Source organism: Eufriesea mexicana, unplaced genomic scaffold (assembly GCF_001483705.2).
Source record: "Eufriesea mexicana isolate 0111107269 unplaced genomic scaffold, ASM148370v2 scaffold1357, whole genome shotgun sequence".
Lineage (NCBI taxonomy): Eukaryota > Metazoa > Arthropoda > Insecta > Hymenoptera > Apidae > Eufriesea > Eufriesea mexicana.
In genome coordinates, this window is record NW_016909472.1 from 50,062 (window position 1) to 65,235 (window position 15,174).

The following is a 15,174-nucleotide window of genomic DNA, read 5'->3' on the forward strand; positions in this document are numbered from 1 at the left end:
GTTCGAAAAATTTACCACCACAGCTCCATGAAAGACGGAGCAATTTACTATAGCTTCTACACCCTGGCATTGCCCAATCAGCATTCCTTTAGCGAGAGTAACCGAAGACCCCCAAACCCGTTCGGCACTCCGATCGAAATCCGTACATTCTTCTTTATCTTCACCAGAGCCTTTCCTACGAACACGAGCGACACGTCCTCCCCTGCTTCGACAACCCACGACTCGCCTTCTCCATAATCTCTGTCCACGCTTGCCCAGACCACCGCTTCGGATTGAAAAGGAATTTGCTGACAATGACTCTCGATTACCTTCCCATGTACAAGGGTATCTCCATGTTTCGATATGACAGCACTCTTCTATTCAAATCCATTGCTAGATCGTGCGCCAACATAAAATCGATTCCAATTATTATTTCATTCACGATCTCAGCTACCAGAAAGGTATGCACCACGATCAGGGTTTCAATAAAAACCGAACAGGCCACCCTTCCCAAAATTATCGCTTCTGCCCCAGTTGCCGTAAGTAACCTGTAGCCAGACAACGGTTCCACGTTCTCTTTCGCCAAGTCCGGTTTTAGAATTGAGTGAGTCGCGCCCGAATCCAGAGTCAACACCAGAGATCGTCCATTGACAGTTCCGCTAACCGTCAAGTTGCTCTTTCGACCAATTTGCGAAACAGACGCAGTGGGTCAGTCAGTTGTGAGAACCAGCTCTCGCCCCTTTCAGCTGGTTCTTTTTAGTTTGGAAAGCTAGGGAGGAAACTACTGAACTTGAAAAAGAATAAAGCGGCCAAACTGAAATTTACTCAAGAACACTTTCGTTGAAAAGAACATTGAAGAATGCTCTGTTCAGCGACGAAAGCAAATTTAACCTCTTAGTATGTGTAATATATTTTAAAAAAAAAATCATAATTTATTTATCAAATACTTCATTCCAATGTACTCGCGTAGAGAACGGCATTGTCCGTCACACATTGCAGTGCTGTATCGTTTATACGTAGTTCGCGTCAAACTCTGCCGTACAGAGAAATAGCTTCGCGCAGAATTCAGCCGTGCCTAAGAGGTTAAATTACTTGAATTTGATGGAATTCAGTAGGTATGTCGACCAGCAGATGAAAGATTCAACGTGCGTTATCAAATTCCAACTGTAAAACATGGTGGATGAAGCATTACGGTTTGGGGGTGTTTCTCCGTTCACGGTGTTGGTCCATAGCAGCAAATTGAAGGCGTAACGAAGAAGGAGCAAAGTCCAGACCTAAATCCGATAGAACATCTTTGGAAACATTTAAAATTACCACTAAAATATGAAAAATTTATAAATACTTCTAAATTGTACAACACTCTTTGCCAAAAATGGCAAAACGTTACTCCTGCTATATTAAAACATTACTTCTATTTTTGAAATCTATGCCTAAAAGAATGCAGGCAGTTATTTATTCCAGAGGTTGTTCTATTAAATATTAATTTATTCTTCTATTTTCATCAATACGATTCGTTTAGTTTATAATTTTCTAAAGATTTAAGTTTTGTCCGAATACTTTCGTCAATCAAATTTTCGTTTATTCTTCAAAATATATATTTTACGTTATAATTTGCGAAATTCGTTCATGTATATTATTTATCACCCTGACCTTCATAAACTGCTCAATTCGTTTTATCTTAGTATTGTAATTTATTCATAGGAACTAAGAGAAATCATGTCCGAATGCATTTGTACGGTACTTTATATTAATTAAATAATAACTTACTTTATACTTGTATTTCTATTACTCTTATTGTTATTATATTATTTTTCTTATATTTACTTTAATGCAAATTTATTTTAATATTTTTGTTATCAAACATTCTTTATTATACTTATTATTGTAGTAATTATTATTATTATATTATTATGGTTATAGTTGTTATGATATAGTATTTGTGATTCCATAACGTGGAATTCCTTTCGTAAGAAAGTAGTAAATCAATAAATATAAAAATATTCTATTATTGCGTATCTCATAGACCAGTAGTCATTTTGACTGGTCGCGATATCAGTCTTTCGAGCGCATAGCGTGTATTGTGCGAGGCAGTTTTTAATTTGTTAGGCATGCACTTTTTGCGATATATTTTTTTCTTTTCAGATTTTTATAAGCAGCAATAACGAAAAATTTGTAAATCATTATTATTTTGTAAAATGCATGATAAATATTTATTAATAAATTATAATAATTTTTGTTTCTCTATTAAGGTTTATTATGGAATCCGGTGCACCTGCACAGAACCGTTTCAGGCTTAATTTCGGTACTATTATCGATTAAAAGATGTCCTTGTATACGTTATCAAAATAGTTCTGACATGGCAAAGAGACTTGCAGAAAAGATACGCGAAGTGTTGAATAAAGAATCGAATTCATTCAAATTTAGACAAGACTCTAGTCCACTTTTATTGATACTTGACAGAAGAGATGACCCTGTTACACCTTTACTAAATCAATGGACTTACCAAGCAATGGTTCACGAGTTACTAACTATTAATAACAATCGGGTTAATTTATCCCACGTGAAAGGTATCTCGAAAGAATTGAAGGAAGTTGTTCTCAGCGCAGAACATGATGAATTTTATGCAAATGTAAGTTTGCTATCTTTATTTATATAGAATCTCTTAATTGTTTATGTGTAAAAAGAAAAATATTTTTCGATAGAATTTATACCATAACTTCGGCGAAATTGGACAAACTATGAAAGAATTGATGGATGAATTTCAAAAGAAAGCTAAGAAACACCAAAAAGTGGAATCTATAGCTGACATGAAAAATTTTGTGGAAACTTATCCGTTGTTTAAAAAGCTGTCTGGTACTGTATCGAAACATGTGACAGTAGTTGGAGAACTTTCTTCGTTTGTGGAAAAACATCAGTTACTACAAGTATCAGAGTTGGAACAGGAACTTAGCTGTCAAAATGAACATTCCATGCAGGTATAGAAAATTAAACGAGTTATTAATTATCTTCGGCTATTATTCTTTCTTATCTATATCTGTTTAAATCCATTTCTTTGTTATCAAAGCTGCAAAAGATAAAAGGACTTATTAATAATCATCAAATACGGGAAATTGATGCTTTAAGATTGGTCATGCTTTATGCGCTTCACTATGAGAAGTATACAAACAATGACATTAACGGCTTATTGAATTTATTAAAAACCAGAGGTGTTCCGGAAAGACATATTAGGGTAAATAACAATAAGTACAGTTTTATTTGTAAGGGTGGTGTAAATTACAAAATTAATAATTTCAAACGATGTTTCAGCTTGTATATAACATACTAGAATATAGTGGAATCAATGCAAGGCAAAGTAATTTATTTGATCGAGAATCGGTAGCCAAGATTACTAAAAAGTTATTTAAAGGTTTAAGCGGAGTAGATAATATTTATACCCAACACACGCCTTTACTCAACGAGACACTTGAAGATTTAATAAAAGGAAAGTTAAGTTTACAAGCATTCCCATATCTTGGAAATGCAATGATGTCAAAAAGGTAAATTTTATATAATGCATTATTACGTGAAATTCAAAATAGGAAATGTTATATTCTTTGAAAAATGGTTATTAAATTTATTTCAATAATTGTATATTCGTTATATTTCAGGCCGCAAGATATCATTGTCTTTATGGTTGGAGGAACAACATACGAAGAAAGTTTGACAGTTTATAATTTAAATAAACAAAATCCTGGGATAAAAATTATTTTAGGTGGCACTACTATTCATAATTCTTCAAGTTTTTTGGAGGAAATTCAACAAGCTACATCAGGTATTCTATCAAAATACAAAATTAACAACAATTGAAACGCTATATGTACATATTTTGATTTTAAATATTTATTTATATAATTTGGGATTATTTCTAATTGTTACATGTAATGTTTGATAATAACTGTATTCCACTAATAACGATATTAAAAGGAAATTGTAGTAAAAAAAAATAGAAATTGCATCAATGTTAAATGAAACTTGCCTTTTCAATTTTTATTTTTCCAATTTTCTTATTCGTCGATGGTAGATATTTTGGCCGCCATATTTTAAATTTTTTGTCTTTTTCCCTTCAACTTAGAGGAAAAGGTAAAAATATAGATCAATTTTTTTTCGAGAAAGAAAAGCATATTAAAAATATGAAAATCTAATCGGTAAAAAGTAGAAATGATAATTTAAAAATATGAAACGATGCATCGATAGTTTTCCAGCGAGAAACTATTTCAATTCGAGAAAATGAAAATTTAAAAAAAAAATTATAATTTTTTAACAAAATTTAATATCTACTAAAAAGCGTCTTAAAAATGTTGACAATAGTCACAAATACAATTACTACTGTCACATCCCGTGTATAGGGAACACAAAAGTGTGATTGTAATATGGACTAACCTAGTCGATATTATCAATTCCTGTCGTTTTTTATACTAACGTAAAAATTTTAGCGTGGGAATGATATTTTTAAATAATACAAACATATTAATCCCTAAATATTTCGAAGCTCAATTTTATATTTGAGCTTTCTATAATTAACGTATTACAATTGTCAATTAAAATGAGAAAAAAATGCAACGAAACTTACCCTTAAATTAGTACAAAAAAAGAATTCTTAGAGAAGTAAGAACAAATACTTCCACTTTTTGACAAAAAAGAAAAAGAAAAAAAGAAATTACATCGCGCCATTTTTGTTTTTGACATCAGAGGAGGCTAGTTTTTGAATAAAACAATTGGCAGCATCCCCCAATATCGTTGGTGTTGTAAATTCAAAGGTTAGAAAAACGAACACAGTGCTTCACGTATTCAGTGAGACAGTAAATTTTAATTAAGAATAATGAAAATAAGGGATACAATACAATTTATACAGATACACTTTTAGTCCAATGTCTGAAAAAAGGTTTCGGCCCTTTACGTGCGTATACAGCGAAGAATGACGTGGAATTGACCGCCAAGAGTCAAGAAAGACCAAAAAGCCCGGCCCGCTACAGTATCAATTGTTCTACATCGATTTCAAAACGTCAGAGACAAAGAGACAGGGCGAAAAGACAATGTATAACGTTGTTCTTCAACAGTTGGCATTTGTTTCAACAATAAATTCGCATATTTCATGCACATTTCATCGTCGGAAAGCAAGATCATCGTTAAGATCGTATAATTTTTAATTTTTAGCGGATAACTGTTATAATATTTGTTGCGTCCCGAACACTGCACGGTGGAAGTCTTGCGGGGTTATAAGGGCCCGTTTTCGCGCATGCGACGCTGGCAATGAGGACATAAAACAGTCCTCCACTTAACCTGGGACGTGCAGTCCTAGGGCCGCAACATACCGCCCGCCTTGAACTATTTATGCTTCGATAAAATTACATGTGCTTAACATATCGACTTAATGACTAACGTTACAATAATGACTGACGTAAGCAATCAGTCGTGTAATATGTGTATATTATAAGTGACGCTTTAATCTAAGAGTGTTACGTATAAATAGATAATAGAGCAATTTTTTTGACGCAACGCTTGTACTCTCCTTGCGTCGTTTTCGCGCTAACCACGCGGATGGTGCGTGCCATCGATTCCTGAATGTGCGGCGGTTATTCTCCCGAGTGGCCACGTTATGGGCGGCGTGTTGTCTTCCTTGATCAAGACCATGGTTCCAGTGTCGAGTTCCTCTTCCTTGCCGTTGTGTCATTTTCTGTGGATCGTTTGTTCCTGCAAATATTCTTTGAACCAACGTTTCTAAAAATGATATTTCATCCCTTGAACGCGTTGTCACGATGAGAGTCTTCCGTCTGGGATTGTCGTAAAGTCGATGTCTGGAGGTTGGTCCGTCTATCGCTGATAAGAGGAAGTGACCTGATGTTAGAGCAGTCAAATCGTTGGGATCCGAGGATAGTGATGTTAAGCGCCGGGAATTTGGAACTGCTTCCATTTGGTTCACGGAGATCAGCAAGGTCTCGTATGACAGCAGTGTTTCACCGATCACACGTGTGAGGTGGTATTTCGTTGATCGAACTGCGTCTTCTCACAGTCCGCCAAAATGTGGTGATCGGGGCGGAATGAAGTGCCATGTAACCCCTTCAATTGAGAGTACCGATGCTATGACGGTGTGGTATTTTTGCGATCTTACGAACATACGAAGTTCCTTTATCATTTTATTGGCGCCAGTGAAATTGGCTGATTAGATGTCAGGGCCTCTCCTCGCCATGAATCGCCGTAGAGTTGTTAGGAATGTCTCGGTAGTCAAATCGCTTAGCAAATATGGCTAAGTAGACTTTAACTTTATTACGGTTTCGGTGGGTTTTTCCTCCTTGATGTGGATCGTCTCACGATAATCTATGCCAGAATGCAAGAAAGGTCTTGATTGTGTGTCTCGTGAGAAAAGCAGATCGCTCATTTTATAATCGATAGCGGGTGGCTTAGCGCGAAAACACCTTATACACCGATGAATAGTTTTCCGAGTAAGATTCCTCTGCCGAGTATCCAGAATCCTTGTTGCACGCCTGCGTGCAAGTTGTTAATGTGATGTTCTCGAACTACTAATCGAGTGACATGCTCATTCCGCGGCAATATCATCGGATGCTTCATATCAAGTTTTAAATTCGCTCTCGACAGTCTGCCACCGACGCGCAATATTCCTTCTTCGTCTATAAATTGGACTAACGGCGTCAACGCGGTAGCGCTTTTTCTGGCCGACACGGCGAGCCGGTATGCCCGTTGTTGGCTGCATTTTACGATGCGTTGTTTCGCCCTGCGCAATTCCGCGGACGTCAGTATCTTGCTCGGCGATTCCTTGCAAGAGCTGATGAATCGGAAGCGTAACAAATATGCTGTAATTCGTTTGATTTTGGCGAAGGAGGAAAATCTTTCAAAGAGATCAAAGTCGTTAATTGCAGCGTTTAGTGACACGAGTGGCCGTTGCTCCGGGATTTTTATTACCGGCTCTAACTGAACTCGGGGTCAATTTGCCTCTGACTCCTTTAGTCATTCGGGACCGTGAAACCAAAGTTTGTTACTCGTCAGAGTTTCCGTCTTGCAACCGCGTGATATTAGATCTGCCGGGTTATCCGCGGATCGTACGTGACGCCATTCGTGATCCTCGGTGATGCTCTGAATGTCCGTGATTCGATGCGATACAAATGTCTTTAGCTGATGCGGTGAAGTACGTATCCAATGTAACAGTATCGTGGAATCTGACCAAAATGTGGTTTTTTGGACTACTCTCCGTAGTACACTTGAAATGGTTTGGTATAATTTCGTCAGTAAATGAGCTGCACGGGGGCTAGCTTAATATTGACGCTGATAATTGCACCGATGTGTCCTGTGTCCTGTGTGCTGATTCCGCGAATGTAAATGCATGCCTCGTAAGCTTGCTCGCTAGCGTCGCAGAATCCGTGCAATTGCAATACGGTGTACTCCTTTGGAACGATCTGTCGTCCTATCTTCAAGTCCTTCAAGACTAGTAAATCGCGACAGTATGTGGCCCATTGTGTGTGTGAATGTCCGTCGGTACTGATTCGTCCCAGTCTAACTGTAGTTTCCACAGTGTTTGTAACATTATTTTTGCGCCTACTATTATCGGTCCTAGTATTCCGAGAGGGTCAAGTGTTACGATTTGCGATAGCATAGTTCGTTTTGTTATACGTTTGCCCTGTCTCGGTTCCTTAAAATCCCATCTAAGCGTATTACGCTTCACGTTCCAGAAGAGTCCCAACGTCTTCACGGTGTTGTCCAGATTAAGTCGTAAAAGTCGGTCATTCGTTTTGTCCTCCAAAGTATGCACGAGTCGCTCGTTGTTTGTTGCCCATTGACGTAGGTTGAAACCTGCTCGGTTGCAGACCTTGATTATTTGATCTCGTAGGGTCACATAAATGTCCTCGCGGATCGCGATGGCTGCTTCCGGGTACCCTTCTCCCTCGTCAGCTGCGAGTTGGTGCAACGCTCGAGTGGCTAGAAAGGGAGCGGCGGAAGTACCGTAGGTCACGGTGTTGAGTGTGTATGTTGCTATCATTGCGATCGTGAACATTCGAACGTCAAAGAATCTTTTGATACTCGCGGTCGTCAGGATGTATGTATGTATGATCGTCTCTATGTTGGCGGTCGTTACGTAGGCGTGTGACCGAAAGCGTAATAGAATAGAGAATAGGTCTTCACGAACGTTCGGTGCCACCAGCAGTGTGTCGTTTAAAGAGCTCTCGCTGGTCGTCCTCGCCGATGCGTCCAAGACCACCCGGAGCTTTGTGGTCAGGCATGATTGTTTTATTATGGCGTGGTGTGGTAAATAATATTCGTGTTTGATCGATAAATTCGTAGCTAGTGACACGTGATCGAAGACGGTATAAAATAGGGTTACCTTCTCTGAAAAATATCAGTACACTATTAACAATGATTCGCTTATATTAAATGATTGGACCTTTGAATTACAGACACTAGCCAACTTAAGGGTACCACCACATGATTCAAAAGCCTACATCTGCAAACTGAACAGACTACTAGTGTTTGTTTTGTCAATAATGGTGAGCAAGAAATTGATAAAAATCGTTAAAAAAACCTTCGTTAAAAATCACGACCGAAAACAATACCGGTAGGATACATGAAATTCTGAATAAATTAAGGTTGAGCCATATAGAAAAAGAATACGCGGAATCAATAAAACGCATCATTTATAGCTATCGCGAGATATTCTCCCTAGAAACTCAGCAATTACGCACGATTAGCGGAACACACGATTTTCACAAAACACAACCGACTGATTAACACAAAATCGTACAAGCCTCCAGAATGTCATAAAATTGAAATAAAGAAACAAAAGAAATGCTAGATAAAGAAATAATTGAAGAATCGAACTCCCCTTACAATTCACCTGTATGGGTAGTGCCGAAGAAATTAGATGCATCAGGTAAACAAAAATGGAGGATTGTAATCGATTTTAGAAAACTTAACGAAATCACAGACCAAGACTCTCACATTTAGGAAATGCGAAATTCTTTAGCGCACTAGATCTATCCTCGGGCTTTCACCAAATCCCCATGAATAAAACAGTAAGAAACTAACCGCTTTTTCAACACCCGATGGACATTTTCATTATAAACGCATGCCATTCGGTTTAAAGAATGCTCCGGCGACTTTTAAACGTACGATGGATACGGCTTTGAGAGGATTAGTCGACAAATATTGTTTCGTTTATTTAAACGATATAATAATCTTTGACAATACAATCGAGAAGCACGATAGAAATCTTGTAATAATTATTGGACATTACATTTGTATATGTGTGTTATTTAGTGTGTCTCATGTGTGTGCGCTGATGTTTGGTGTGGCACAAGCCAAAAGAGTGCTACTGCAGCAGTCGTCTGTCGCTCGCCATAGTGGAATGAGGTTGTGGACGTGGTGCTGTAGATGGAAATGTAGAGTGAGATTATATTAAGTATTAAATAAACTTTTGTATTAGCATTACAGGAAGTGTATTCAATATTTATTTCAGCCATATTAGAGTTTATTCTTTTAATAATATTTCATCGACTCAAAAGAAACAGGGATTAAAGGTACAAGCAGACAAATGTGAATTTCTCAAACCGGAATTGGAATATTTAGGACACATAGTTACGGACAAAGGAATTAAATCCAACACCAAGAAGTTAGAATCAATAAAGAACTTTCCAACACCGATCACCGTAACAAAGGTCAAATCTTTTCTCGGATTAGTCGGATACTACCGTAAATTTATTAAAAACTTCGCGAAAATAGCTAAACAGCTAACACTACTGACACAAAAGAACCAACCGTTCCATTGGACTCACGAACAACAGACGAGTTTCGAAATACTGAAAAACAGGCTATGTGAACAGCCAATACTGTGTTACCCCGATTTCAATAAAACTTTCACATTAACAACCGATGCGAGTAACAATGGATTAGAAGCAATACTTTCGCAAGACGGAAATCCCTGTCATGGATTCCGTCACGCGGGTCGGCACGGCGATGGGGCTAATAACCGTCAGCACAGATAGCATCGTCTTCCAGAACTCAGCAGGTATGGCGCACTGGCTGCACATGGCATCGTGTGCATTGGCCTTCAGTGCGTCTGTCTTCCTATCTTCGAGAGACATAACACCCAGGGAGTGGACCGGATTCGACAATAGGTACGAGTGCGTTAGATTACGGGCCGAAGTTCAAAAGATGAAAAACACCATATTCCAAGGTTTGGTGGTTCACCATCCAGTCCGGGATCTGTTTGCCTCGTGGGGCGAGTGGGATACGCAGTGTATATCTAATTATTACTCTGCTACCCCATACGATAATGACACCCCCATTACATTTCTAGAACTTTGAACTCAGCAGAAAAAACTATACCACAACTGAAAAGGAATTATTAGCTATAGTATAGGCAGTAAAACAGTTACGACAGTATTTGTTAGGAAGGAAATTCATTATTCAATCTGATCACCAAGCACTCAAGTGGTTGCACAACGTAAAAGATCCTTCATCTAGGCTCATGAGATAAAGACTTAGGCTCGAAGAGTACGATTACGAAATAGAATATTGTTGCGACGGCAATAATATTTAGAAGACGCACCTCGCCATCCATCTTGAGGATCAACGAATTGTGGTAGTGGTGCATAGATTTTTAAGCGTGTTTGGTATAAGTGTGAAGAATGTTTGAGCTCATCAACATCCACACGGTGCAGCAAACAGTATAGACAGGAGAGGAAAAAGATGAGGGAATTAGCAGACAAAAAGAAGAAAGAGATGAAAGAGGAAATCTGAGAAGAGGTAAAGAAGACGAAGACAGACAGGGATATGGAAATTCATCAACAAAGAAAGGAAAAAAATAAGGGAAACGGGATCTAACATAACGAAAGAAACGTGGTTAAACCATTTCATCGTGGAACTTGAAGGGCAAAGACAGAAAATGCCAGAGAGAAAGAGAAGAGTACGAAATAGAAGAAGAAGAACAGGAAATCACTGACGAGGAAATTGAGAAGCAATTGAGAGAGCTGAAGAAAGGGAAAGCAGCAGACATAAACGGGATCCAGGCAGAAGCATGGATCTATAGTGGAGGTAAAGTGGAGAAAAAGAAACTATTCGAGCTAATAAAGGACATCTGGAAAGGGAAAGGTTTCCCAGACGAGTGGAGGAAAGGTGTAATTCTGCCACTATACAAGAAAGGTGACCCAAACATAGCAAAAGCAACTATAGAGGGATCACTGTGCACGGCATATAAGCTGTACACACCGGTGTTAAACGAAAGAATCAAGACGGACGTAGAAGCGAAAGGGATAATAGATAACACACAGGCGGGTTTCAGAAAGCAGAGGAGCGCGATAGATGATATATACATCTTACAGCATGTAGTAGAAAGAGAGACCAAGAGGAAAGGAGGGAAGGTTTTCGTCTTCTTTGTCGACCTGAGTAGTGTCACGAGGCAAGCTGTGGGACGTAATAAGGAAAAGAGCAATAAGAAGAGGGTTAGTGGAAAGAGGGAAGGAGATTTACCAAGAAATTAAAAATGTAATAAAGATAGGTGAGGAAATAACGGCAAAATTTTTGGAGAAAGGAGTTAGACAGGGTTGCTGCCTGAGCCCCATGTTGTTTTCACTATACATCGCAGATCTGGAAGAGACGCTTCTGAGAACAGTAGGAACGGGAATGAGAGTGGGGAAAAGGAGGTTTTGTTCATTGGCCTACGCAGACGACCTGGTCTTGGTTGCAAAGACCGAAGAAGACTGCAACGTATTAACGAGGAAACTAAAAGCGTACCTGGAGGAGAAGGAATTCAGACTAAATGTGAACAAATCGAAGCTGATGATTTTTGGGAAGGGAAGAGGGAAAAGGAAGAGAATGACAATGAAATGGAAAGGAAGAGTAGTGCAAACAGTGATGGAATTCACGTATCTCGGAATAAGATTTCAAAGGAATGGGGAATGTCTGGCACACGCAAGAGAACGGGTAAAAAGAGCGGTAAAATTTTAATAATAAAGGAGGGATAGGAAAAAGGATAATGAGAGACGACTAGTAGGAGAATGTTTATGTTCAATTCTCTGGTGGCAAGTGGTCTGATGTATGGGGCAGAAATGTTTGGGTAGAAGGAGTAGGAATGTCTAGAAAATGTACAAATAAGGTACATTAACCGTTTTAGTGCCAGAGGTTTTTAAAAATCCGTGTCGAATTGTGCCATGAGGCGCGATAGCGCTTCCTTCATTTATCTGCGAATAATGCCGCCCGGCGCGCTCGCGCTTCAGATTGATAGGTATTTTTTTTTATCTTAACAATGCCATCAGTTGCATAAGAAACGTTATACTGTGCAGTCAAAAGCTTGCGAAATATTCGTGTTTGACGCTTTTTGTACGTGACAACATTTTATAATAGAGGTTTTGGTCTTCCAATTGAAGGGGTAATTTATACATTTTTTTTAATTAACACGTTCTTCGCCACGTCACATGAACATGGGTGAAGGATATACTTTCGTGGAGCAGTAGTTAAAATATAGGAAACAAATGAGTTAATTTTTTATTTATTATTCGTGTATCACTTTTAGGGCAATGAATACAAAAAAGAAAATAACGATGACACGTTCGAGATCTAATACAATTTCTGATTCTGACGATAGTAATAAGATCGTTCCAGTCTCAAGAAGGAAGAGACTAAACATTTTGGATACATCTAGTAGCGAAGATAGTATTCCGTGCAATTTTACCAGTTCTGCAACATGTGAAAGTATTTCTACGGATGGTATAGATGAAGAAGAGAATTCAGTTCGCCTTACTGAAGATATTGGGCCACAATCATCGCTAACTAACGAATCTAAACCTATCAATTATTTTAATCTGTTTATCGATTCGTCTTTGTTAACAATAATGGTTTGCGAAACAAATAAGTATGCCGAAGAACTAATAAAATCACTTGACATCACCCGCGGATCTCGAATGAAGCAATGGAAAACAGTTACATTACTCGAAATGAAGGCGTTTTTGTCAGTTTTGTTGGAAATGGGGATAACGAAGCGACCAACAATGTTTTCTTATTGGGCCGAAAATTCAAGGAGCATACCCTGGTTTTCAAAGATGTTTTCGCGGAATAGATTTCAGCTTATTCTTCGATGTTTTCACTTAGTTGATAATAAAGAATGTTTCCCACCAGGCCATGAAAAGTACGACTCATCTATAAAATTTATGCCAATAGTTGAACACGCGAATAGGGTATTCAAATTGTACTACAAACCGCATAAAGAATTATCTATCGACGAATCTTTGGTAGGAACTTTATGTCATTCAAACATGATGCAATATATGCCGAATAAAAAACACCACCGGTGGGGCATCAAATTTTGGATGTTTTGCGACGTAGTATCCAAATATTGTTTAAGTTTTTACTGTTACAAGGGGGCTAAAGAAAAATCTGATACTACTAAGTCACGAGAACACGGACTTGGATATGAAGTCGTTGTAAATTTATTGGAGCAAAATCAATATTTAAATAAGTGGTATCGCTTTGGCCAAATATTTATATTGTCAAAATACATACTTAACGGGAACAATTAGAACTAATAGAAAAGGCGTACCTAGCGATATAAAAACAATTAAGGCTAATGAAGTAAAATATGCTCGAGATGGTGAAGTACTTTTGTGTGGCTACCGCGAAAATAAGTCTGTAAAAAAACCTGTATTGTTAATTTCGACGCATGCTTCTGAAGACAATACCATTACAATCAAAAAACGAAACGGAAATGAACGAAGTAAAGTAAAACCATGCATCGTTGATTGTTATAATCGTTATATGGGGGGAGTTGACGAATCAGACAAAATGCTATACGTCTATTTGGATGAACGCCGCACTGTAAAATATTGGAAAAAAGTTACGTTTAACGTCATTGCCCGTATGGTATTAAATGCATACCTACTTTATAAGGAAGCTAGAAAAGAGAAGCTAATGACTCGATTGGAATTTACGTCGAGCATTATATCTGAAATAGAGCATGAATGGATGCAAGTCAAACAATCAGAAATGATAAGTTATAAGGAGGGAATATATTTGGCTTAGAGAAACTACCAGGCAGAAATTTAAGACAATGCGTAGTTTGCAGTAATAAATTTAATGGTATAAAACGATCGAATTTAATTTGTGTACAATGTAAAAAAGGGCTTCATTCATTATGTTTTCAAAAACATGTCTGTTTTAAAAATAATAATCATTAGAAATTTTGTTTTATATCCATTGTCATGTTTCGAAGAAACATGTTTCTTAAAAATAGAATTGTTGTTTTGAAGCATAAGATATTTATTTAAAAACATTCAGTATTTATAGTTATACTGAAACTGTGGGTTTCGAATCCTGAAACAATGTAATACATTTGGCGTTTCGGATATACGAACCCATCAGTAAAGAAACCAAGTATCAGAAATAGTCATGTGTGTGTTCACTACATGATATCCATTATAAATAAAATATTACATTATGTTTTTTTTGAATAAATAAAATATTACTGTCGTATCCACGACTTAAAAATATATCTAAAATGTTTTTATTCTTCTCATAATTTTTCATACCCCTCCTGGGGTGATTTATTTATAAATTATTGGGGCTAGAAATCCACCAATCAAATCCCTCCATTTGTTTTTTTGATTTTGGAGGGAAAAGGGTTTATGGTAATTTGGGTTACCATAATTACATAAAAGAAAATATTACAATATGTTAAAGAAAGACAGCTACTTATGCAGGTTGTTTACGATTAATTTAATGAAACTTTGTAATTACGAGAGGAAACTCTCGACAGACTCGCGACAAGATACATGCTGAATCGAGCGCGTTGCGAATTGACGATCGTGATCAAAAATAGCGACACGGTTCACCACAGTACGCGAACAGCGCGATCGCGCTGCGTGGCACTAAAACGGTTAAATGGTGCCTGAGACTACATAGGTGTACGCCAGGGTCATGATACTAGATGAAACCAAGGTAGACAAACTAAGGATAAGAACAGGGCAGAAATGCAATAGAGCGGATACGTGATTTTTATGTATTTAATTTATGAATTGAAATATATTTAGTTTGTGATACACCAAAAAGAGTTTCCTACTTCCATCTAAACAATTCCAATAGAAAAGATAGCAAATAAGGTAGGGACAAAAAGTTATGTAAGTAAGCTAGAGTACTTGAGAAGAAATGGTTATAACCAGG

At 37.6% G+C, this 15,174-nt stretch overlaps 2 protein-coding genes across 2 annotated transcripts; both read left to right on the forward strand.

The window, feature by feature from the left end:
* The first annotated feature begins 1,351 nt into the window (after positions 1–1,351).
* Positions 1,352–3,825, forward strand: LOC108547986 (vacuolar protein sorting 45). The gene is made up of 6 exons (XM_017900738.1): positions 1,352–1,442; positions 2,229–2,608; positions 2,682–2,954; positions 3,044–3,208; positions 3,286–3,515; positions 3,627–3,825. The coding sequence occupies exons 1-6, from the start codon at positions 1,352–1,354 to the stop codon at positions 3,823–3,825; spliced, it is 1,338 nt and encodes a 445-aa protein (XP_017756227.1).
* An 8,618-nt stretch (positions 3,826–12,443) lies between these two features.
* On the forward strand, positions 12,444–14,037 carry LOC108547987 (piggyBac transposable element-derived protein 4-like). The gene is made up of 3 exons (XM_017900739.1): positions 12,444–12,472; positions 12,536–13,477; positions 13,539–14,037. Exons 1-3 carry the CDS (start codon positions 12,444–12,446, stop codon positions 14,035–14,037), a joined length of 1,470 nt encoding a protein of 489 aa, XP_017756228.1.
* Positions 14,038–15,174: the final 1,137 nt, after the last annotated feature.